Source organism: Cololabis saira, chromosome 15 (genome assembly GCF_033807715.1).
Source record: "Cololabis saira isolate AMF1-May2022 chromosome 15, fColSai1.1, whole genome shotgun sequence".
Classification (NCBI taxonomy): Eukaryota; Metazoa; Chordata; class Actinopteri; order Beloniformes; family Belonidae; genus Cololabis; species Cololabis saira.
In genome coordinates this window covers 1,668,405-1,693,577 of record NC_084601.1, presented here as the reverse complement: position 1 = coordinate 1,693,577, position 25,173 = coordinate 1,668,405, and the positions used below count along the sequence as shown (strand labels likewise).

General features: G+C 42.7%; 1 protein-coding gene across 15 annotated transcripts in view; it reads right to left on the bottom strand.

The window, feature by feature from the left end:
* Nucleotides 1–25,173, bottom strand: part of LOC133461237 (regulating synaptic membrane exocytosis protein 2-like) — a 76,709-nt gene that overhangs the window by 15,695 nt on the left and 35,841 nt on the right. For 7 of the 15 annotated variants that reach the window (XM_061742058.1, XM_061742067.1, XM_061742060.1 and 4 more), the window contains 15 exons: nucleotides 22,646–22,776; nucleotides 22,323–22,494; nucleotides 21,357–21,516; nucleotides 21,168–21,191; nucleotides 18,210–18,278; nucleotides 14,510–14,645; nucleotides 13,497–13,604; nucleotides 11,911–11,961; nucleotides 11,724–11,789; nucleotides 11,584–11,643; nucleotides 9,521–9,630; nucleotides 3,293–3,322; nucleotides 2,146–2,793; nucleotides 1,935–1,976; nucleotides 1,125–1,163 (listed from right to left, as the gene is read on the bottom strand). In XM_061742058.1, coding sequence (XP_061598042.1) covers nucleotides 1,125–1,163; nucleotides 1,935–1,976; nucleotides 2,146–2,793; nucleotides 3,293–3,322; nucleotides 9,521–9,630; nucleotides 11,584–11,643; nucleotides 11,724–11,789; nucleotides 11,911–11,961; nucleotides 13,497–13,604; nucleotides 14,510–14,645; nucleotides 18,210–18,278; nucleotides 21,168–21,191; nucleotides 21,357–21,516; nucleotides 22,323–22,494; nucleotides 22,646–22,776 — 1,846 coding nt within the window. Of the gene's footprint in view, nucleotides 1–1,124; nucleotides 1,164–1,934; nucleotides 1,977–2,145; nucleotides 2,794–3,292; nucleotides 3,323–9,520; nucleotides 9,631–10,456; nucleotides 10,625–11,583; nucleotides 11,644–11,723; nucleotides 11,790–11,910; nucleotides 11,962–13,496; nucleotides 13,605–14,509; nucleotides 14,646–18,209; nucleotides 18,279–21,167; nucleotides 21,192–21,356; nucleotides 21,517–22,322; nucleotides 22,495–22,645; nucleotides 22,777–25,173 lie in introns of all 15 variants that reach the window. The other 8 variants (XM_061742059.1, XM_061742062.1, XM_061742070.1 and 5 more) reach the window with 6 other exon arrangements.

Below are 25,173 nucleotides of genomic sequence, written 5' to 3'. Positions count from 1 at the left end.
GGCTGATAGTTGAACCTCGGATTCAGGAGGAACAATGCGGTTTTCGTCCCGGTCGTGGAACACTGGACCAGCTCTACACCCTCCGCAGGGTGCTCGAGGGTTCATGGGAATTTGCCCAACCAGTCTACATGTGCTTTGTGGATCTGGAGAAGGCATTTGACCGTGTCCCTCGTGCCATTCTGTGGGGGCTCAGTGAGTATGGGGTCCGGGGCCCTCTACTAAGGGCTGTCCGGTCTCTGTATGATCAGAGCAGGAGTCTGGTTCGCATTGCCGGCAGTAGGTCAGACTTGTTCCCGGTGCATGTTGGACTCCGGCAGGGCTGCCCTTTGTCACCGGTCCTGTTCATAATTTTTATGGACAGGATTTCTAGGCGTGAACGGGGGCCGGAGGGGATCCGGTTTGGGAACCTCAGGATTTCATCTCTGCTTTTTGCAGAGCTTCACGTTGAGAGGAGTCAGCTGAGGTGGCTTGGGCATCTGTACCGGATCCTCCTGGACGCCTCCCTAGGGAGGTGTTCCAGGCATGTCCCTCCTCCCTAGGGAGGTGTTCCAGGCATGTCCCTCCTCCCTAGGGAGGTGTTCCAGGCATGTCCCACCGGGAGGAGACCCCGGAGAAGACCCAGGACACGCTGGAGAGACTATGTCTCTCGGCTGGCCTGGGAACGCCTCGGACTCCCCCCGGAGGAGCTGGAGGAAGAGCTGGAGGAAGTGTCTGGGTTGAAGGAAGTCTGGGCATCCCTGCTGAGGCTGCTGCCCCCGCGACCCGGGAACGGATAAAGCGGCGGACGATGGATGGATGGATGTATTTTTTTTTATATTACAAGTGAAATGGTTTTCTATTCTTTATACCAGTTAAGAAGCAACAAACAAAAGTTCTAATAAATACAGTCAATATTTGCGACTATTTTTAGACACTGCTGATACACTATGGGACCAAATGGATTAAATGATGGATTGAACCGTGGGTGGATCTCTGAAGGAAAGGTTGGAAAACTATTTAAACTGGCAGAATCTAAGTAAAAGAAACAAATTCATGTTCTTTTATCATCGCATCATCTCACCACAAACTCAAGTCACACAATCAAGACACTATCTGTCTGCACACGGGGCTGACTAACATCCTACCGTTCGCTGTTTTCTTCTGCTGGTCCTCCCATTTGACCTCTGCACCGTTCAGACGGGAGAGGGGGATTGGTCAGACTACAGTGATACTCTGTTCAGGTGATCCTTCTACCTAACCAGTTAAACCAACAGCACACCTACACAACATCACCCCAGTTTACAAGCTGAGAGGATCATATGGGCAGAAATATGTGCCACTCGAAACTGAATTTGAATAATTTATATTTGAATTTGAATTTCTCAACTTGAATAATTGCATTAAAAAACTGAATCTGAATCACATAATTTGAATTTGTATTGTTTAATTTGAATCATTGCATTGAAAAACTGAATCTACATTCAGTTCTTTCTACAAATTTTCTACAAAACGGCAAGATATAAATCTACACTTTTTACACAGAATGGAGAAAACACAATAGGTTTCGAAATATCTAGCTCCAATTGGTGGTTTATATCGTTGAAAGAAAATAGAGGTTATAGTAGGCTACGTGAAAAGGAGTTCTTTGTATCTGCACTCGATTGCTCTTCCTCCGGAAGACCCGGATGTCTGGCACAGTGAAATTGAAAATGAATTGCAAGAACTGAATTTGAATTGTGAGAACTGAATGGAGATTCAGTTTTTCAATGCAATGATTCAAATTAAACAATACAAATTCAAATTATGTGATTCAGATTCAGTTTTTTAATGCAATTATTCAAGTTGAGCAATTCAAATTCAAATATAAATAATTCAAATTCAGTTTCTAGTGGCACATATTTCTGCCCATAGGATCACCTGAACACATCTGCAGCTCAGCCTAAGACTGGACTTGCCTTTTCTGGTCCCACCAGGTGTCGCTGAGCGTCTCTCTGGATCTGATACATGCAAGTATGATGGGATGTTGCCAGCGTAATGTGACAAACACGAACACATGAATAGATGATGAATGGCAAATACACAAGCAAACACACACCTAACCACAGAATGACTAGATACTAGTTGTGTATTGTCTGAACAGATATGTCACACCTGTGAAGTACACACCTGGAGTGAGTGGGGGCGGGGCTGGAGAAGGGGCAGGGGTGGGTGTTGGGGTAGGTGTGGGAGGGGGTACCGGGGTTAAGGCGGGTTCAGGAGTGACTGGAGCTGGGGCAGGAGGGGGAGCCTGGATAGGTGCAGGTGCGGGTGCAGGTGAAGGTGCAGGTGCAGGTGCGGGTGCGGGTGCAGGTGCAGGTGCAGGTGCGGGTGCAGGTGCAGGTGCAGGTGCAGGTGCGGGTGCAGGTGCAGGTGCAGGTGCAGGTGCAGGTGCAGGTGCAGGTGCAGGTGCAGGTGCAGGTGCAGGTGCGGGTGCAGGTGCAGGTGCAGGTGCATTTGTGGGTGTGGGTGCAGGCATGGGTGCATGTGGGGGTGCCAGCATAGGTGCAGGTGCAGCCATGGGTGCATGTGGTGCTGGCATGGGTGCAGGTGCAGTCGCAGGTGCAGGTGGAGGCACAGGTGCTCGCAGAAGCGCAGGTGCAGGTGCAGGGGATGGCTGAGTTACAACAGATGGAGGAGGACATGGCCCCTGGATTCGTATAAAAGGAGGGGGTTGGTGACTGACTGGAGGAGGGGCCTGTTTGTAGTTAGGGGGGGGGACTTGACTGTAAGGGATTGCAGTTGTCGGTGGTGCTCCTGTCGTTGGCATGGCCATAACTGAACGACGGTAGAAAATGCAAAAAAAGGAGGGAAATGAAAAGATGATGAGACACATGAATGAAAACAGAGCATGAAAGGATGAAGGGCTACAGGACGAGCTAAAGAGACTAACCTATCGCTCAACTAGTTTTATTACTTCCTACTTGTGCCACGATTCAGACAAGTTGGAGAATCACCCTTAATTACTGAAAAGTTCATGTTTTCTTCTACACAGATAAAATAGCAAATTGCTTCCAGGTGAAAGCATGTCTTTGAGAAGGGAAGGGCTTGTTTGATGCACTGGTGCAGATACTGTAGCTTATGACTGAAGCTTTCAGTTTTCTGGGGCATCAAAAAAGCTTGAAAGCAGCTTGTCTGAAGTTTCACTTTCAAATTCAAACAAAGTGGATCCCCCACAAAATGACACGTAGGCAGTGTTTCCTTAAACTCATCCCAATCAGCATCTACTAACTCAGCTCTAAGTAGGTAAACAAGATTCAGAAGATTTAACCAGTACCTTTCTGAACAGGGTCAGAGGGCTCTCCATCTGAAAAATACAAGTCAGCGTTAGGCTGCTACGGCCTCCACTGACACAGGACATTTGATTTTCCAACCACTTCCTTCATGAAACAGAGACACAGATATACAATAAAACCTGAAGTCCACCATAGCAACCATTACATTCCAGATGCGTCTTATCTTCCTTTGAAAGCGAGCACACATGTTTCATACATGTTCTTACTTTTCAAGTAAAGACCCATTTTAGAATTTGTGGTCATCCAGTCTATGACATTTAAAAATATTTAGAACAAATCTTGATCAAAGAGTCACCTCAGAAATATAATTAAAGATCATTTCAGAGTTGAGGAAACACTAAATCCACCACAGATGCTTCCAGGCAGCATGTGCACAGCTGCCAATAAGAATTGAGTAAAAGTGTTGTATTGCATCCTTATACGTAATTTCACAGTAATGAGTCACATTGTTAATTATTAGCTTTGTGTTTTGTGAACCAAGAACTTTACCGTCAATTAACTATTTCAGTTTTCAGCAGACTGGTGTCTGGTAGACACTGATGTTGGATCACGTCACCTCTGTACAACCTACTCATTTACTAATTTTTCGTTTAAACCATATGTTAATCAGGTTTGTAAAATAGCATTTTTCCAACTCCGTAATATTGCAAAGTGTTGCGTGTGGAGGAAAATCCTCTCGCAGAGTGATGCAGAAAAACTAGTTCATGCGTTTGTATCTTCTAGACTGGATTACTGTAATGTGCTGTTAGCAGGATGTCCAAGTAATTTGCTGAATAGGCTCCAGCTGATCCAAAATGCAGCAGCACGAGTGCTGACAGGAATCAGCAGGAGATACCACGTCTCTCCAGTGTTAGCGTCGCTCCATTGGCTACCCGTAAAATTCAGAATCCAATTAAAAATTTTATTACTTGCGTATAAAGCCCAAAACGGCTTAGCTCTGCATTATTTGCACGACCTGATAGTGCCTTATGTTCCTGGCAGAGCTCTCCGTTCTCAGGGTGCAGGTTTACTCGTAGTTCCTAGAGTATCTAAATGTAGATTTGGAGGGCGGGCGTTCTGCTATCAGGCACCATTACTATGGAACCAACTTCCAATCTGGGTTAAGGAGGCTGACACCACCTCCACCTTTAAAACTAAACTTAAAACCTATCTTTTTAGTAAAGCCTATAGTTACTGTTTAGTAAACCTCTAGCTGGTGTTGGTAAATCTCTAGGTAGTGTAAACTCTAGTGTGTTAGAGTCAGTAGTCACAGTTGCAGCTATAGAACAAGACTATAATAGTTAGTCTCAAATATAGCTTGGTGGTAGATATGGGTGTAAAGTCCTACTCCGCCTCCACGTCGGTGCACCCTGGGAAACGCCAAGTAGGGGACTGCCTGTGAGAGCGATGTATGGTGGGGGTCTCAAACCCCCGAGCCGCCACGGTTGCCAAGAAGGTCTCACAGGAACCCTGAAACGGTAGGCCAACGGAGTTAAGGTGAAGACATCGGCAGCAGGAATGTCGGAAAGGGACCCTCAGCGGAAGAATCCTTATGGACCAACGGTGAGGTTTCCAAGCTGGTTGGCAGAAGAACCAACTCACATGGTCAACGGCAAGCAGCAACCAGACCAATTAGAGGTCACTGCGGTGTGGAAGGACCTGACCACCCACCACATTACCTGGTCAAGAGCACATATGACAGAGCACATCACAGATCAAGATATGATGGACAGAAGTGCGCCCCGCAGGTTTCTGGGTACATCTCAAGTTACTGGTGGAGAGGCCGGACCCAATCTGAATACAGCTGCTGAAGATGAAGGTGCTGCACCAAACCCTACCTTAGGAAGTGCAACACCTGATGGTCACAGAGTGGAAAGGAATGGAATCCACCTTCGAACGAGTGCATCATTTGCGACATGCAACATCAAAGGAGCAAATGATGCGAAACTTAAAGTCATCACCAAAGAAATTACCAGGTTGAGCATCAAGATCATGGGAATAGCAGAGCACTGGATGCTAGGACAGGGGAGATTCACCTTGGAAGAAGGATACACCATGCTATATGCAGGAAAAGAAAGTGGGCCCAGAAGGAGAGGAGTAGGATTCATCGTGAACAAAGAAACAGCCAAATCCATCATAGGCTACAACCCCATCAGCCCCAGAGTCATCACCATCCGGCTGAAAGCACAGCCGATCAACCTTACCATCTTTCAAGTCTACGCACCAACATCAGACGCATCAGACGAGGACCTGGAAGCTTTCTACAACACAGTACAGGAGGCGCTGGACAAAACACCCCCAAGAGATCTACTTATTCTGATGGGAGACTGGAACGCGAAAGTGGGAAAGACGGAACAGAAAGGTCCACACATAGGCACCCATGGGCTGGGAGAACAGAATCAACGAGGAGAGAAACTGGTAGAGTTCTGCATCAGCAATGACCTCACCATCGGCAACACAATGTTCCCACACCACCCACGAAGACTGTATACATGGAGGAGCCCAGACAAAAGGACAAGAAACCAAATTGATTATATCATGATAAAACGACGATGGAGATCATCCCTCTTAAATGTTAAAACTAGGCCAGACGCGGACTGTGGCAGCGACCATCAATTGCTGCTAGTAAAAGCAAAGATCAAACTGAAAAGCATGAGCAAAAGGGTGAAGGCAACAAGATATGACGTTCAGAACATCCCAGAGGCCTTCACGGTTGAGATCAAGAACAGATTCACCCCACTGCTACTATATGCGGAGGAGGAATGCACACCAGAAGAGCTCTGGTCAAAGACAACAACCATCATGTCAGACACAGCAAAGAAGCACATCCCCAAGAGGAAGAGTTTGAAGAAACCATGGCTGAAAAACGAAACCATGGACATAGCAGAGGGAAGACGCGAAGCGAAGAGCAGAGGAGACATGCAGGAATGGGCCAGGCTCAACAAAGAGTTCAGGAAAGGAGCAAACGCAGACAAGAGAGAATACCTCGAAGGGAAATGTCAACATCTAGAGCAGCGCAAAGATAACCCCAAGGAAGTAAGCAAAGTAATAAAAGAAATCACTGGTAAATGGACACCGCAAACAGAAGTTATCAACGACAAAGACGGGAACGCTTTGACCGAATCAGACGCCATCATGAAGAGATGGGCAGAGTATTGTAACCAACTCTACCATGAACCACAACACCACCAATGGGAAAACCCCAATGAGCATGGGGAAGAGCCAGAACCAACAAGAGACGAGGTACAGTCAGCTCTGAAGGCAATGCCCAACAACAAAGCACCAGGGACAGATGAAACACCAGCCGAGTTATGGAAAGTGTCAGGAGAAGAAGGCGTCACATTATTATGGAAGATAAGTGTGAAGATATGGAGGACAAAAGAATGGCCGAAAGATTGGTGCAGAGGAATATTCATGCCTATCTTCAAGAAAGGGAATGTGAAGGAATGCGCTAATTACCGAACAATCAACCTTATTGTGCATGCCAGCAAAATACTCCTGAAAATCATCATTGCACGAATACAACTCAAGTATGCATATGAAATCTCTGAAGAACAATCAGGCTTCGTGAAAGGAAAGGGTACAAGAGAACAAGTAATCAACATCCGGATCATCATGGAGAAATGCAAGGAATACAACATCCCCCTATACATGTGTTTCATTGACTATGCAAAAGCATTTGACTGCGTCAGTCACCAACTACTCTGGCAAGATATGTACAAAATGGGCTTTCCAGTACACACGATCAAACTCCTGGAAAACCTATACTCCAACCAGGAGGCCGCAGTCAAGACCAACAGCGGAACATCAGAGTGGTTCTCGATTGAGAGAGGAGTGAGACAAGGCTGTATTGTATCACCAGCTCTATTTAACATCTATTCGGAAAACATCATGAGGAAAGCCACGGAAAACACACCGGACCGGAATAAAGATTGGAGGAAGACTGATTAACAACCTGAGATACGCAGACGACACAACACTGCTATGCGAAAGCAAAAAAGACCTCATGGAACTACTGACCCACGTGCAACATCTGAGCGAAGAAAAAGGGCTACCCCTGAACACGAAGAAGACCAAGATCATGGTGCTGGACAAGAACCGGACAGATTTCAGCAATTTCCCGCTCAATGGAGAAGAACTGGAAGAGGTGAAGAGCTTCGTCTATTTAGGATTCACCATCACAACGGAAGCTAACTGCATGGCAGAAATCAGTAGAAGACTGTGCATGGCCCGGAGCACAGTGGAGAAGCTTACACCAATATGGAAGAGCCAAGAAGTCAGCAAAAGCCTAAAACTGCGCATAGTCAGGGCTACAGCTTTCGCAGTTGCCACTCATGGCAGTGAATCTTGGTCTTTCTCTAAGAAAGCAACACAGAAAATCGAAGCCTTTGAAATGTGGACATACCGACGCCTGCTGCGTGTGTCATGGAGGGAGCACAAGACCAACGACTGGGTTTTCTAGAACAACTAAGAACAAACCCAATGCTGATGAAGCAGATAAGGAGGAGAAAGATGAAGCACTTCGGCCACACCATCAGATATGACAGCCTGGAGAAAACCATCATACAGGGCATCACGGCAGGGAAGAGACCCAGAGGGAGACCGGCAAGAACCTGGGAAGTTGACCTTACCAAATGGACGGGAGAGAGCCTAGGGGCAGTTACAAGAATGGGCGAAAATCGGGATCTGTGGAATGCTACCGTCGATGTCACAGCAGCTCAACCAAGAGCCACCTGACCCAGAGAGAGAGAGAGAGAGAGAGAGATATGCTGCTATAGGCCTATGCTGCAGGGGGGCACCGACATGATCCGCTGGGCGGTGCCTCTCACCCTTCCTCTCCTCTCCTCTTCCCTTCCTCTCTTCTCCATTTCCATTTTTATTTATTATAAGTATCTCATAGCCATCATTTTTGTCCATCGCTCCTGTAGTTTCTTGTGATGGCCCCCCTTTTTTCTCTTTTGTACATGGTGCAGCATCCTCTGCCGGTGGCGAAGAGCATCTCTGAATGCACAACACCGGAACCTGCAGCGTGGGAGTGAGAGGGCCAGGGTAACGGCCCGGTCAGGGTAACGGCCCGGGCAGGTGGGGGAGAAATTTGTCCGTCAAGACTCCTCTCCCTGGCCCTGACCCTTCTCAACCTTTCCCCGACCCTGAACCTAACCTGGGACTTGCTGATTGGGCTGGAGCTTCGGGAGCTGCGTGCTGGCCTGCGGTCCCCACCCCCGGTCATCCCGCTGCTGCTTCCACCTGCCTGCAGTCCTCACCCCCGGTCATCCCGCTGCTGCTTCCACCTGCCTGCGGTCCCCACCCCCGGTCATCCCGCTGCTGCTTCCACCTGCCTGCGGTCCCCACCCCCGGTCATCCTGCTGCTGCTTCCACCTGCCTGCGGTCCCAACCCCCGGTCATCCTGCTGCTGCTTCCACCTGCCTGCTGTGCTGTTGACGTCCCCGTTTTTCTTGCCACTGTTTGGCTTAAGGCTTTTCTCCCACTAGGGGAGTTTTTACCTGCCATTGTTTATGTAATCATTGCTCGGGGGTTTATGTTCTGGGTCTCTGGAAAGCGTCTGGAGATAACTTTTGTTGTATTAGATGCTATATAAATAAAATTGAATTGAATTGAATTTAAGTAATTTAAAATCCCTTCTGGAAGTGATTTTTGTTAAATAATTCTATTTAAGTGGGTAAGATATTTAGTCTGAAGCCAAACTATGTAGCCTTATGTCTTGTACTGTATGTAATGACCAGTAGGACTGTGTGGCTGCATTTCTCTGTAGAAGTGCAGCTTTTTGCTTACATTGGGTGGAGGAAGTGTGGGCACCCTTCATGGGAGTGTGCCGACTATATAAACAACATTTAGTTCAAACTCCAGTCACATGTGGAGGTGTTTGTGTTTTATAATATAACTGCTGTCAAACAATAAGTAAATTACGTTTTATATCCAATTTACTGGCTTTTATTCCCTTTCACCCATCAATGGTAAATGAGAAAGGAAGTTTCTGATCTACTGCTAAGAAAAAAAAGGATTATTCATGAGTTGATATCTCTTGCAAGGTTTTCACAAAAAAAAGAAAACGAAAAACATAGTAACACATAGTTTACGCATTATTTTGATGATAAAATTCTAATTTTTGCCCCCCCTAATCTGATGCACTAAATCCAGCATTGTCATGCAGTGAAGGGAAGTAATATTGACAATTTGTGTGTGAAAAACCGATTTATGTGTGTACACACCTCGGTCTGGACCTCCCTTTGGCGGCACGATAGGAAGTTGTCGTCCTCTGCGGCTGCAGACCGGCGTCCCCGTCGGGCTCGTGAGGCCAGATCCACCTCGGGCGTTCGCCCTGTTGAGCGAAAAAAACAAAAGGAACGGCACAGTAATTAAAACACTAACCTGGCTCAAAGAAAAGTGAGATCGAAAGCAAAAGTAAAGGGTCAAAGTGGTCAAGAGTCCTTAAAAATTCAAATGTAAGGCTTCCGTCTTTGTAGATTTGTGCTTCAGTTTCAAACAATCAATCAACTCGCTGAAGACACAAATGAGCTGTTTTCAACCACTGTATTCATTGTTTCCATGGTTGCAAAGACTGATTTGATCAAATGTGATTTTGGCATTTTAGCACTGTTCGCAGTTACAGAAAAAAGCCATTACCCAAGTTCTTGAAACATCTACCCCCACATCTATTCTAGCTATAATTCTATGTCTTTACAAGGAGTTCTCTGTACTCACACTACTAAAGTGTTGTCAAAAGGTCTTGAAGGCATGTGTAAGTGTAAAATACCAACATACATCCAAACTTCTTAATTAGATTATCTCAGTTCAACACAGATGCCACTTTATCTTACTTCAAATAGGTTTTATGTCTAAAGCATTCAAGGAACCTGTCCAAGAACATCCATGCATGAATCTCAGAAAGAAAATGAAAAAAGGAAGTCATGCAACATAACTAGCAAACAAAATAACAACCAACAAAAAACCCCAACATGACGAGAAAAAGAAGAAGGAAAGCATGGTTAGATATGGAAAACATGCAAAAATAACAAAGACTGTGATGAGAATAAAGGGGAGTGGTTTAAAAAGAGCGGCGTGGTCAGTAGTGAATCAGACGTCATGCTTCCCAACGACACTCAGCAGGCACGGCGGAGGAGATGCTTTCTGATCCGGCAGGTCACCTGATCAGGGCAGGGGAGGGCGGAGCAGAGCGACCGGACCTCAGGTTTGAGGGCTCGGATCGGTCCGTGGAGTGTGAGCGCGTGTAGACGGGTCGGTCAGCCATCGCTCGCTGGTCGGCCGAGCGAGAGCGACTGTAGTAATCCCTCCGGTCCATCCCCCGGCTGAACCTGAATATCACCATGTAAAATGTCAACAATTGTCACCATGACGACCACTGGACCTGTGGAATGAGCAAGCCATTCGTATAATCCTGCAACCAGGTGGCGATGAGCTGCAAAGTTCTGCAAAGTAGAAGTACAAGGCACTACCGGTGAGAGTCTGAACACCAAAGACGAGGAAAACCTGCAGGAATTTGGCACTACATTTTTTCAGTAGGCCTTGATGAGAGAACAAATACACCAAAAGAGTTAGGACAAAGAAAACAAGAATGTTTAACGATTCGTTCTTATACCAGAAGAAACATCTTTGGACTCCAGAGACGGAATAACAGCAGAGACTTCAAAATATGGACAGAAGGATCAGCAAGGAGCTAAAAATGAAGATCACTACTATGGGCTCAAATTAAAGCCATAAATATTTTGTATCTGTGAAAAGATGTTCACATGTGTAATAAGGTTTTGCAGCTGAATAAAACAATTTGTGCTTGTGAAAATAAACTTTGTACTTGTAGAAATATTTTGTGCATGTGTACAACATTTTTGTAGCTGTGGAATTAATTTGTCTGTGTGCAACATTGGATATACAAAGCTACAAACTTTTTTTACAACTACGAATTATGGCACTGTTTTGACGTGCCAATAATAAGAGCCAATCAGCGATCTTTGGCACGGGTTTCAAAGCATTTCAGGAGAGCCAATCAGCACATTGCATCACCTACTGACTAGCCAATCGGTTCGCAGTGCAGTGCAGATTATTTTCACAAGCACAAATTGTTTTATACAGCTGCAAAACCTTATTACACATGTGAACATCTTTTCACACATACAAAATATTTATGGCTTTAATTTGAGCCCATACACTACGTGGATTCTACAACTGTCTTCTGTTTCTACAACTGTTCTCTACATCTACAGTCTGTCTGAGTATCCAACTATCTGAAAGTCAAACTGTCCACTTGTCAGTTTACCTCAGCAGTTCCTCATCATAAGCATCAGGCTCATAGGGGAAGTCGGGGATGAAGTCCTGACTGAAGAGCAGAAACACATCAGAACTCCAGAACCTTTCATTGTACTTCCACACTAAAGTACCAGAACTCCCTGCTCTCACCTGTAGTCCTCACAATTCCCATTCATCACATGGTTGGTCCAGGTGGGGAGTGGACCATTACCATATCTTATACACAGGAAAACATGTTAACATGAGAATATTTCTACACATAAGCATACCCTTATTGCCACTGCTGGTACTACAACAGCTACTAATGACATATTCTTGACTACTACAGTCACAATACCTGTCATAGGAATCAAGAGAGTTGGCAACAGACATTCTCCTTAGTGGTCGCCTGATTATACACAGAGATATGAAGTCAGACAAAGGACATCACTGTGAACCATCAATCACTCAATGACAATCATTCTAACATACTCTTAGAATTACAACCAATACTAAAGCTCAACACCAGTACCACGTCTAGTTGTACAACCATCAAACCGTTACCAGGAGAGGAACTCTCCAGTCCTACATTAGCAGCAGGATACGGGTATCAACAGTACTGAAGTACTAATGCTGGTATTTCTATCAGCTAAAACCATGACAACATCTAGGCCAGACCCAGGTCCCAGCTCAGACCGGAGTTTCAAGCTATTGCCTTGTATTTTTGTTTGTTTCTTTCTTAAATAAATTGGTCCAGCATCAAATGTGAATCCAGTAAATGAGGGAAGTTTCCCCTCAAGCACACACGTCTACGTAATGAAATAAGAGAAGGGAATGTATCTGCGTGTGAAATCACTAGTGGTAAAGGACTTGCTGCTAAATGGTTTAACAAGTCCTAACCCCCTCGCCGCATTTCTCAACTTGCACATCCATGGTTAACTTCCTTAACTCCTTTCTTCACATCCTACTAGATCTCACTAGAGGTACGAGCACAGGAGGACAACAGGCATGAAGAGAGTTGAAGCAGTTAACATACGTCCTTCCGTCAGAGCTGTCATCTTAAACCAGTTTTACCTAAATGTGACATCCGCGCAGCTGAATCCTCTACATTTGGTCTTTAGCAGATTCTAAATATTTTTTGTATCATTATGAATACATCAGGTCATTTCATATACAGAACTGTCTCAGAAAATTTTAATATTGTGATAAAGTCCTTTATTTTCTGTAATGCAAAAATGTCATACATTCTGGATTCATTACAAATCAACTGAAATATTGCAAGCCTTTTATTATTTTAATATTGCTGATCATGGCTTACAGTTTAAGAAAACTCAAATATCCTATCTCAAAAAATTAGAATATTCTGGGAATCTTAATCTTAAACTGTAAACCATAATCATCAATATTAAAATAATAAAAGGCTTGCAATATTTCAGTTGATTTGTAATGAATCCAGAATGTATGACATTTTTGTTTTTTTAATTGCATTACAGAAAATAAAGAACTTTATCACAATATTCTAATTTTCTGAGACAGTCCTGTATATTATGTTTATTTGTTTTATTTTTTCTATTTAATCATATGAGTGGTATACAGAGGTTTTAGAATTTCAAATATGATGTATCCGGCATTACAGGGTTAAAGCCTTTACTTAAACATTTATTTCTAATTTAATTTACGATCAGAGCTTGACACGTTGTAAGTGTTTTAGATGAACATATTGGCTTAAGGAGATACTGGTGAAACTTGCTGAAAGCCCCCTCTCTCCTTCTTTGTGTCTTCCTGCAGCATTTTTGTAATTTAGGCATCCTTCAAAACATTTTGCAGAACGCAGCTCCCTATTTTACAGGTAGAAGGACAGATGGGATAAATGAGATGAGATTCTGGTCTGTTTCTGTCCAGGGGACCCAGGTCCGGTGTGTTTCCATGCGTTTCCACGGTTACCTGTCCAGGCTGCTGTACTGGGTGGCGTCAGAGAGCGCTCGGCTCAGTTTGGAGCCTCGCAGCAGACGCACGGCGTCCTCCCGGTACAACGGGTACGGAGGGTTAGTGCTAGCAACCCAGACGTCACAAGAATTTATGAATAACAGAAGAACAGAAAAGGATTTTCAAAACTGCACAGTATACTTACTGATTTCCCCTAAATATAATACACAGTATACAAACAACTGTACAAGCTGGAATATGCTAAAGGTCCTGAGATGGTGTGGTACTTCTGGAAAATATTCTAATATTCAACTGAATAATCTAGCTGAAATACTATCCCATACTATCACACTGGTCACATGACCGGCTCCTGGAAATATTACAACATACATCGCTTTTATCACAGCATGCTAGATAGTAATGATGACAGCTGTACTAGTACCGGTATGTAGTATGCAATGTATACTGTATACTGCGTTACATATGCAGTATGATATATGAAGTTTTGAAAACGGATAAAGTTCCTATAAAAGGAAGGTACGGCCTTTCAAGAGGATAATCTGATGGTCGGATTTCAGACGATAATGTGTTTCACGCTAAGAACTAAAACCCCACAATGTCCTTTTTATAACAAGAAAACACCTCTGTTCTCATCTAACTTTACATCATCTAACTTCACCAGATCACATCTCCTCTGGGTCTTCTTTTACTTATACTTTCACATTTTACTTCATATGATCTCAACCCATCTATTATCATATATTTTACAATTTATCATTATTGACTCATCTTCTTTTGTCACTTCTCATCTAATGTAGTCTCTAATCCTTTTTCACCTCCTGTCACATCGTCTTTAAACCATGCTGAACCAATTTACTGATGTTTTTGTCATCTATCTGTCCTCAGGTTGATCTATTATTGATCATTGTTTCCATTAAGCAGCTCTGTTCATCTCCAGTCATCTGCTCTGATCCCAGTTTATCCCCGTCTAGCTGGTCTCCCGCTGATCTCCAGCACCCCCTGTTGCTCACCTTTGAGGAGGCGGTTGGCTCGGCGACCGTGACCTCATCCGGATCATGTCGGATCGTGAGCAGTGATTGGAGGAGATCACCTGCTCTGGCACTGAGAGGGTGGAGCTGTGGAAGTCCCGGCCATTCTGTCTGTAATCTGCACAGAGAAGGCACGACTGGAGTTAATAATAATAATAATAATAATAATACATTTCATTTATAATGCACTTTACATTCAGTGAATCTCAAAGTGCTACAGCATTCAAGGTAAGAAAATCAACACAAAGCAGCAGTATTATCACTAAAACATTAAAAAAGTCATAAAAAGTAATACAAATCAATGGCAAATCATAGATTATAGCTTGCGTATGCTTGACTGAAAAGGTGGGTCTTAAGTCTGCTCTTGAAAGAGTCAATGTACTGTGGTTGTCTCAGGTGGGCGGGGAGGGCCTTCCACAGTTTAGGGCAACGCAGCGCTACACACTACGCAATGGGAGGACACTCACACAACCTGTGAGTCACGCAAGAAGGCCCCAGATGTCGTCCAATATGCAGGATAAAGTGACATCATCACACTTTCCCATTTCAAAAAGTGGCCACAAAAAGAAACTGGTATGTCCAGTGTGGGCGACTGTATCAACCCTTGTACTGTCTTTGGGTCAAAATGACCTAATTCTCCTTCCTTCTTTCCTCCTGCTCTCTCCTTCCTTCTTCCTTCTTCTAAATAAAATGTATTATTAAATGTATTATTCCCTTCCTCTTTTCTCCCTTCCTTCCTTCTTTCCTTGTTTCCTTCCTTCCTTCCTTCCTTCCTTCCTTCCTTCCTTCCTTCCTTCCTTCCTTCCTTCCTTCCTTCCTTCCTTCCTTCCTTCCTTCCTTCCTTCCTTCCTTCCTTCCTTCCTTCCTTCCTTCCTTCCTTCCTTCCTTCCTTCCTTCCTTCCTTCCTTCCTTCTTTCCTCCTGCTCTCTCCTTCCTTGTCCCCTTCCTCTTTTCTCCCTTCATTCCTTCTTTTCTTCCTTCTTTTTTCCCTTCCTTCCTTCTTTCCTCCTGCTCTCTCCTTCCTGCTTTCCTTTCTCTTTTCTCCCTTCCTTCCTTCTTTCCTTCTTTTCTCCCTTCCCTCTCCCTTCCTTCTTTTCTTCCTTCCTTCCTTCTTTCTTTCCTTCTTTTCATTCTTCCTTCCTTCCTTCTTTCCTCCCTTCTTCTCTTCCTCCTTCCTTGACCCGAAGACAGCACAAGGGTTAACATGACAATAGTAACGTTTAATGTAAGGAGGAGGATCCGTAAGGACACACCAATTTCTATTTGTCAGGTAATCCCAACAAATGATTTTTATTTCCAGTTCTGAGTATTGAACAGAATTTCTATTAGACCCCAAAATATTCACAATGGGATTTTACATATATCTCTAATGAAATGAATTCAGGGGCCTTTTATTTTATTTCAGCTCCTCAGGCTGAATTAACATAAATCACCACCTGATTGTAGTGGAGCCGTTTGAGTGTCCCAGTTTCTGGAGCTGTGACGTCTGATTCAAAGACCCTTACAACAAATGTAACATGGCACATGACACCTCGTCTGGATTATAAATACTAGTGCGGAGGTCACTTCTGGAAGCAAAGCTCCCACTGCCATGTCCATGCAGCTGCGAGAGAAATCAGCACCTCCACGTTTGCGGCTACAGTCCTCAAATGGAAACGGCCGTTTTGCCAAATCCCTTTTGAGAATGTTGAAAAAGTATCTTGGGGTTTTGTTCACGAGTAGGGGGTAGAGTGGAGCAGAAGACTGGCATGGGAATGGGTAGTGAAAAAAAAGCGGTGAGGCAAAAGCCAACGCTAACAATCAATTTGCATCCCGACCGTCTCTCACTGTCATGAGCTGTGGGTGGCGAGCAAAAAAGATGAGGCTGCAGATACAAGAGGTCACGATGAGCTTCCTCTGAAGCTCGGCTGGACTCAGCCTTCAGGAGAGAGCAGGGGGCGGCAACCCAAAATATTTTAGAGCCATATTGGACCAAAAACACAAAAAACGTATATGTCTGGAGCCGCAAAAAATGAAAAGTCTTGTATAAGCCTTAGAATGAAGACAACACATGCTGCATGTATCCTAACCCAGTCTCACATAAAAACGTACCCTGGGTTGTGTATCTATATGGGTTATAACTGGGGGAAGATTTTTTTTTCATTATGCACTTCGAGAAAAAAGTCGAAATGTCGAGAAAAAAGTCGAAATTTCAAGAAAAAAGTGAAAATGTTGAGAAAAAAGTCGAAATGTCGACAAAAAAGTCAGAACTTCGAGAAAAAAGTCAAAATGTCGAGATTATAAAAGGAAAAAGGAAGAAAAAAAAAGAGAAAAAAGAAGAAAAAAAAGAGAAGAGAAAAAAAGGGAAAAAAAAGAAAAAAAAGAAAAAAAGGAAAAAAAAAATCAAACATTTTTAAAAAAGCTCCAGGAGCCACTAGGGCGGCGCTAAAGAGCCACATGCGGCTCTAGAGCCGCGGGTTGCCGACCCCTGGGATAGAGTAAGAAGTTCCGACATTCAGGGAGAGTTAAGAGGGGAGTCACCCCCGCCTGGCCTTAAAACCCTCCCAGCCCCCCAGTCTCGCGCTCAGAAGGTGTGCCGATTTTTTCCAGTGGCCAGCCGCGGTACTGCAACAAAAATCCCATGCGGCCCCGAAAGCTTTTTTCCCATAGACCGCAATAGTAAAAGAGAAGCCTCTAAAACTGTTCACAGGAACCTCCAGCTGTAATCACCGGCTATTACTAATCTTTGTATTCTATATTTTTAAGTCATGGACTTTATATCCGTCAAAAATGTTTTATAACGGCCAGAAAAGTCAAATAAAAGTCTCTTTCTGGGCGTGACGTCACGGCTGACGTCACAGCCGTGTCCGTGCATTCCACGGATGTATTATATTAATATATATTATGTAATTATATTATATTAATTAATAATATATGTAATACTATACATGTAATAATATACATTAATTCATATATTATATTAATACATATTATATTAATATTCGCGTCATTGCCCCGGGGCATGATGGGAGGCCCCAGAGCATCATGGGAGGTGACTCAACTGCGCATGCTCTATGGGCCCCCTGTACACGGAAGTAAACCAGGAAGTCCGAGATTTTTTCGGCGGATGCGCTGGCTGAGCAGAATGCATTGAAATGAATGGGCGGCCATTTTGGGCACTGTATCCAGTTAATATTATAGATCCATGAACCCTCCACGCAGATGGGTAACAACATCTAGTACGGATGCTTTCTAGATTCCTTCTACGTTGACATGTTTGTGACCAGATGGAAGACTTTCAGCACTCGCTGGAGCGACTCGATTTTAAATAAATCTTTCACACCATTTTTATTTCAGAAAACTTTTGTCACTCCAATATCCTCTTTTTTTAATAAACTCAAGTTACTGGCCTTTTGTTTATTACCCTAATTAGTTTTGAGATGTTACACCATGTTTTCTGGTTTTAGTATTATGCAAATGTTCTTTTTTGATGCCTCTGATGCAACTATTTAAAAACATATTTCACAGGACAGAAGCACAGCTTAAAAACACAGACTGGCATCCAATATGCTAATTGTGATTAAATGTACAGTTTTAATGATTTACACATGCCTGACTTTTGTTTTAAAACAATGTTTTGGTTATAATGAATCAGAAGATGTTCTGATCTGAACATGGTGTGCGAGACGGGCCCAGAGTTTACCTGATATCACCCCGATGCCGTCTTCACAGTCGTAATCTGAGAACTCACTGTCACTGATCCTCTGAGACCCTACAGAGAAGAGAGGGACAGAGAGATGTGTGTAGAGACAGAGAAGGTGGATGTTTAAGCCTGTAAGCAGCTCATCTGTAATCCCACAGGAAGGTCAACAAATCTGAAACTGTTAGACTGACCAGCGGGATGACAAAAGTGTTCACGCACCACAATTTGGGGAGACTTTCATTTCATCTCAGTTAAATGTTCCTGGAAGCTTTCAGGGAGCCACTGATACACCGTTTACACTTTTAAAACAACGCACACCGAACCCCTATCAAACCCACTGAGATCCTCTACATGATGCCTGAGATTCAGATCTGGTGGATAAAAATAAATAAATCTACAAAGTTATGAAAATCATTTTTAAAACTTTACACTATAACCACATGAATCCTCTTAGGTCCTTTTGATAAAGTGCCACTGTTGACCTTCTGGTTATTTACAAAGACCCAGCAGAAGCTGCTCAGCGAGTAGCCGGGTCCACCAGACCAACCGGCCCTCACAAACTCATTCATCAGGGGAACCCATCACACTGCTGCACACGCACACAGGGACGGGTGCACGAGGAATTCACACCAGCACCAAGAACATAGCAGCTTAGATATCACCAGGACTGTACCAGCCTTGTTAAAGATCTTTTTAAGGACGGTAGCACCCTATAATGTAATCATTTCCTGAAAATGTAATAACGCCTGAAATTTGTAATAACATTTTCACTTAACTCAATCGAAAATGTAATAAAACCCAATAATGTCATAACTTCACCAATAATGTAATAAAATATCCTGACTGATATTGTAATAACATTTTTACCTTATTACGTTATTGGGAATTTATTACATTTGTAGGTGGGTCTTTTTTTTTTCCAAAACTGATAATGTAATATTTGACAAATAATGTAATATATATGTTCATTTTCAGTCCGGAGTTCTACATTTTGTGTTTTAAGTATCTAAGAATTTTATATACGCTGGATTTGAAACACCAGAATGACTATTGGGTTAAATTGCAGACTTTTTAGACAGTTTAAGATTAAGATTCCCAGAATATTCAAATTTTTTGAGATAGGATATTTGAGTTTTCTTAAGCTGTAAACCATGATCAGCAATAAAAGGCTGGCAATATTTCAGTTGATTTGTAATGAATCCAGAATGTATGGCATTTTTGTTTTTGTAATTGCATTACAGAAAATCACAATATTCTAATTTTCTGAGACAGTCCTCTAAATAAAACACATTAGTATTTTAAACTTGATGGACGACCCGTGACCCGTGACTGTCCTGCAGATGCAAAGACTGTCCTTTTGCACAGCTTTAGTATCTGTTTGTTTGTTTTTTTTGTATCTTTGAAACCACATTAGCTTAAGGGTACGCCTTTAAGAGATTGTTACAGGATAAATCAGCACATAAGCCCTGTCCTAGTAGTGTTGCGGTTGGTGCGGTGCATTCTGTACCGGTGGAAATGGGATGAGATGAGAGATGATGAGATATACTTTATTGTCCCCGAGGGGAAATTTGTTTTGGGCAAAGTTTTGTTTTGGATCAGGTCAAAGGGAGCAGAACCAGACCTGATTCACAGGAGAATATATTATATTACAACTAGCCGGGTTAGGATCAAGTACTGATGAGCCGTTCACGTCTAAACAGCAGTAGATGGAGGTCGGAGGGCTCCAAGTTTGGAGAAAGACGTTTTTTTAACGTAAAACCCAGCCCTTTCTCAAGTCCTTTCTCAAAACTGGGATAACAGAAAGAGCTTTGTTTTGTTTTTTTTTGTGTAAAAAATTGCAGGTAAGACACCAGCTACTCATAAGTACTTTACGTAACCACACTTTCAAAAAATTCAAAATTATAAGAATTAAACATGAGATTAATGAGCTATTTCCATTTTATTCAAGTCAAGTCCATCTACACGAACAATTCTGGTGATCTGACCAGAAATTCTGGTAAAATAGTCATATAAAAGCTACATTTAGAGCATAAAGTGCTGCTTCTGGACAAGCCATTTAAGTGCTAACTCAGCCTCCCAGAGGATTTAATTTGACAGTTACAGGCAGTACTGGAGTTGAGGGGGATGAGGGGGGATGAGGGGGGATGAGGGGGATGAGGGGGGATGGCATCCCCCCTGAAATAAAAACAGTCCAAATCATCCCCCCTGTAAAACTGCCATCCCCCCTTTCCATCCCTTATGTCATTTCATCAATGAATGTGGTTTTACTGCTATTTCAACATTTAGAGTCATCACCAGAAAAATAACTTATTTGACAATTTTCACCTGTTTCAAGTAAACTTTCACTTGAAATAAGTAGAAAAATCTGCCAGTGGGACAAGATTTATCTTCTCATTACAAGCAAAAAAATCTTGTTCCACTGACAGATTTTTCTACTTATTTCAAGTGAAAATCTACTTGAAACAGGTGAAAATTGTTGTTTTTTCCAGTGATGAGTCTTGTTTTAAGTGTAATGAGATTTTTTTTACTAGAAATGAGACATTTTAACTAGAAATAAGACAAATATTGTTGTTAAGATTGTGAGTTTTTGCAGTGATCCATTTTACTTATCCTGTGAAGGACAGAGTCATATTGATAAGTTCAGAAAAGTGTTTTTTATTGTTGTGTTTTGATGTATTTGATGTAAGCCCAGTGGATATTTAAAGCTTACAGAAGGCTGCATTTAACTGCTGCTATGTCATTCCTGCAGTATTTCTGCAGGTGTTTTGGTCACTGCTATTATTTGTAATATATTATATTATTTGTAATCAGCACAAATTATCTGTCCCCATATGATAAAATCCACCATCCCCCCTGATTTTTTTTTACAACTCCAGTACTGGTTACAGGACACGTCCCACTCCCCCTCCCACACACACACACACACACACACACACACACACACACACGCGTCATTACCTGAGTTATAGTAAGGACCTTTGTCTGGCAAAGCGTGGAGTGAGTGAATTAAAGTAAACAGAAACAGAAGAATGCAACAACAACATGGTTAACTGAGGACACATTTCACAAACTAAAAATCTACAGACAACAATGAAACAGAATGGTTTTGTTAAGAGACAGATACTGGGTATCCCGGTGCAGACTCACTCTGGAGCCTGCGGCTGCTCTGAGCGTGCTCCGCCTGCAGCGCTCTCCTCTGCAGGTACGGGGAGGCGTTGGGCAGCGGCACGGAGGAAACGTCATGGAGCTGCAGCTTGTACCAGTGAGGCTGGTCGTCCAGCAGCGCCGACTCCAGCTCTATCAGGACCTGACAGGAGGGGAATTCACACAAAAAAAGATATATGACCAGAGGTGGTAGTAACCAGTTACATTTACTCCGTTACATTTACTTGAGTAAGTTTTGGGAAATTTTGTACTGAGTCGTTTTGACGCAGAACCATATTTCAGCCTTTACTCCGCTACATTAGGCTACGTTGAGCTGTTACTTTTCTTTTATCCCTTTTATCCACGTACGCGTCAATCTCATGACATCACTGGGTGATTCTTTGGGAAGAATGTTTGTTTTTGCATGTTTTGTCACATTTACACAGACTAAACACACACAGAGTTTCTATGAGTTCATGTTTGTTCTAGTTCTGCTGGTTAAAAAAGAAAAGTACAAAGGCTTGAAATTTTGTGCTACTTGTGCTTAATTTATTTTTTTATTTTGTTATTTTATTTATTTTATTATTTATTAAAGTACTTGAATTAACTTTAAGATTATTTTAATTTAAGCAATTTTTTATTAATTTTAATCTATTTTATTGATTTAATTTGCCTGAAGATGATTATTTTGTACTTTTGTCTGTTTGAATGGTTGTGTTAAAAAAATAAATAAGGAGTTACTCATCAGTTACTCAGTACTCGAGTAGTTTTTTCACCAAGTACTTTTTTTTACATGAACTTAATTAATTATTTGGATGACTACTTTTTACTTCTACTTGAGTCATATTATTCTGAAGTAACAGTACTTTTACTTGAGTACAATTTTTGGCTGCTCTACCAGCTCTGTATATGACACATTTACATAGTTTGTAAGGTTGTATGTTTTTTGGGAGTTCTCCGTGTCCTCACTTCTCCCAGGAACTGGCTCTCCTCCTCCCGGACTCGGGCCTGGTCCCACACCGTCAGCTCCAGCATCCGCTCCCTGAACTCCCGCCGGTGCACCGGAGAGTACATGAAGGTCTGGTTCCACCGCGGCTCCAGAGACTTCTTCACCGTCTTTGTCCTGCGTTTACTCTTATCACTGCAAACATGGGAACCAACAGTTCAGCCGCTCACAAAGCCGGGCCGGCAGGACCAGACACGCCGCTTCTCCACAATAAATCACATATTCGAAAAAACAGATTCATAAAATTCTTTCTGGATTCTGATTCACTTTTCTTTCTTTTCTTTACCTTCTGTCTGGCAGGAAATAGATCTTAACGTAGGGGTTCCTGGGCCGGCCGTCGTCCCGAACAGGAAGTTCTTTGGCTCCGAGAACAGTGACAATCAGCTGATGACCAACTTTATCGTACCACAGCTTTATCTAAGTAAAAAACACCCCAGAACCCAATCATTACAACATCAAAAAATACTGCAGAAACAAAAACAAGGAGAGAGCAAGTGTAATCCAATTAAAGAGCAAAGGATCTCTGGAGCACAAAAGAACCAGAGCTGGGACCTGTACAACCTTGATTAAAGCAGCACAATGCATGCATGCATGCAGCATGTAACTTTCAGTTTTTGTTGAGTTTGGCGGCTCCTTTGGACAAAAGCGGTAGTGCTTTACCAGAAAGAACTACATTTCCCATGAGCACCAGCGCGTACTGCCGGAAAACTCCTGTCCCCGTCACTGCATTTGTTTTGATAGTGAATGAAATAAGACGGGACGGACTTTCAAAACTACTTTTCTGTTTTCAGCGGTCGTTTGCAGGATGGATAGTGAAGAGGTAATGTATCTATTTTTGGCTAAACAATATAATATGACGATGTTGAAAATCACTAAGTTCAACTTGGTTTTATTAGTGAAGTCTCCCCCGCCCCCCGTCCTGTTTCAGCCAGATAATGATCCCCAAACTACAAACGTTTTTTAGAGGGACTTCGTCATAAATTAGTAGTCCAACATACTTACTGACAAAATAAAAAAAATACTTTATAACCTGTGAATAACTGAATGCCCATTCCTCATATTTAATACCTTTTTGCACAGGCGTTTGAGTAAACTCATGGTGGGCTTGGTGATTGCACTTTTGTTAAAATGGAATTATGGTTGTTATTATTGTTTTTTTCTTGTCATACTTGTTATCTATTTCTGTTATTGTAAACTTGTAATTTTGTTTGTTTGTTTGTTTATGTATTTTGAGCACATTGAGTCCATGCTCATAATGTGAAATTTGCTTTATAAATAGATTTGACTTATATTTTGCAGATCAGCCCTGCACAATTTTACAGTTCTCAGTAAAAATACTAGAACCCAAGACGAATCCCCTGTATGTGAAAACATTGTAATGTTGATTCTTATTGAACATAGAACTCTACATTTACATTTGTATCATAACAATTCTGTCTCTCTTGTCGGACATCCCTCCTCGTCTTTCAGCTCACTCCAGCGAGTGAACGCCGGGACAATGTTTATTCTTGTCCGGGCATTTAGCTTGTTACTCTCCCACTTTCTTTTTTCGCCTCCTCCGATAAAACTTTTATTTTCTTGGGTTTTTCCGCTGCTTGGGCCATGACACCAGCTTCTGCTGAGCTCTGATCTCCACGCCCCGCCCAGCTTTGGTCTGGACTACGAATGGGGAAGGAGGGGGAAGTGACGTATGCCGTAAAGCAGTCAAAGCCGTAAACATGTGTAGTTTTTTAGTGTGGCAGGGTTCCTACCATGCTCCTCAAAGTTACATAGTGCCAGTGAAGGAGATACAGACCCCTCAGACCATGACAGAGGTTCATTAAACCTGTTGGAAGTTGATGTTCCATCATAATGATGATGATGAAATATTAGATTAAGGTGGAAAAGTTACATAGTGCTGCTTTAAACCATAAAGAAATCTATTTAACGAAACACATGATGACGTAGAACTAAGTCAGTGGCCCAAACAGCAGAAGAACCAAAAGGAACAGATGTAAAATTACAGCGGAAACATCTATAACATGAATTTTGGAGAACCCAAGCACTGAAACAGAAGCAAAGAAATATTTACGTTAAGACAAAGAAAAGAGCAAATGCAGGAAGAGCTGTTAGAGAGCCCTACAGAAAAAGAGAGAACTGACTCGGCTTAGGTCAGACCTTTTAGAAAATGTACACAGTCCTGCACAAACGCTGACTCAGCATAGTGGTAGACAGCAGACTAACAGGACCAGACAGAAACAGAACCTTCTTTAGTTCTTTAGTGCTAAAGAAGCTAACGGGACATATTTCTCTCAGAAATATTTGAAACTGATGCAGATTTTAAAGGTAAAACAGATACATCCTGTGGAAAGGAAAGCAGACCCAGACTAGGGATGGGCGGTACGGACTAAAAAAATGTATCATGATAATTTCTGGCATTTATCCCGATAACGATAAAAATGACGATAAAAAACATACCAATTCAACTCCACCTTTGTAACTATAAATCTATCACCACATTCAGTCTTTGGAGCCAAATCACTGTTCTAAAAGATACTAAATACTACTAAACTACACCAATTAAGGGAATTTATCCATCCATCCATCCTTCCTTCCTTCCTTCCTTCCTTCCTTCCTTCCTTCCTTCCTTCCTTCCTTCCTTCCTTCCTTCCTTCCTTCCTTCCTTCCTTCCTTCCTTCCTTCCTTCCTTCCTTCCTTCCTTCCTTCCTTCCTTCCTTCCTTCCTTCCTTCCTTCCTTCCTTCCTTCCTTCCTTCCTTCCTTCCTTCCTTCCTTCCTTCCTTCCTTCCTTCCTTCCTTCCTTCCTTCCTTCCTTC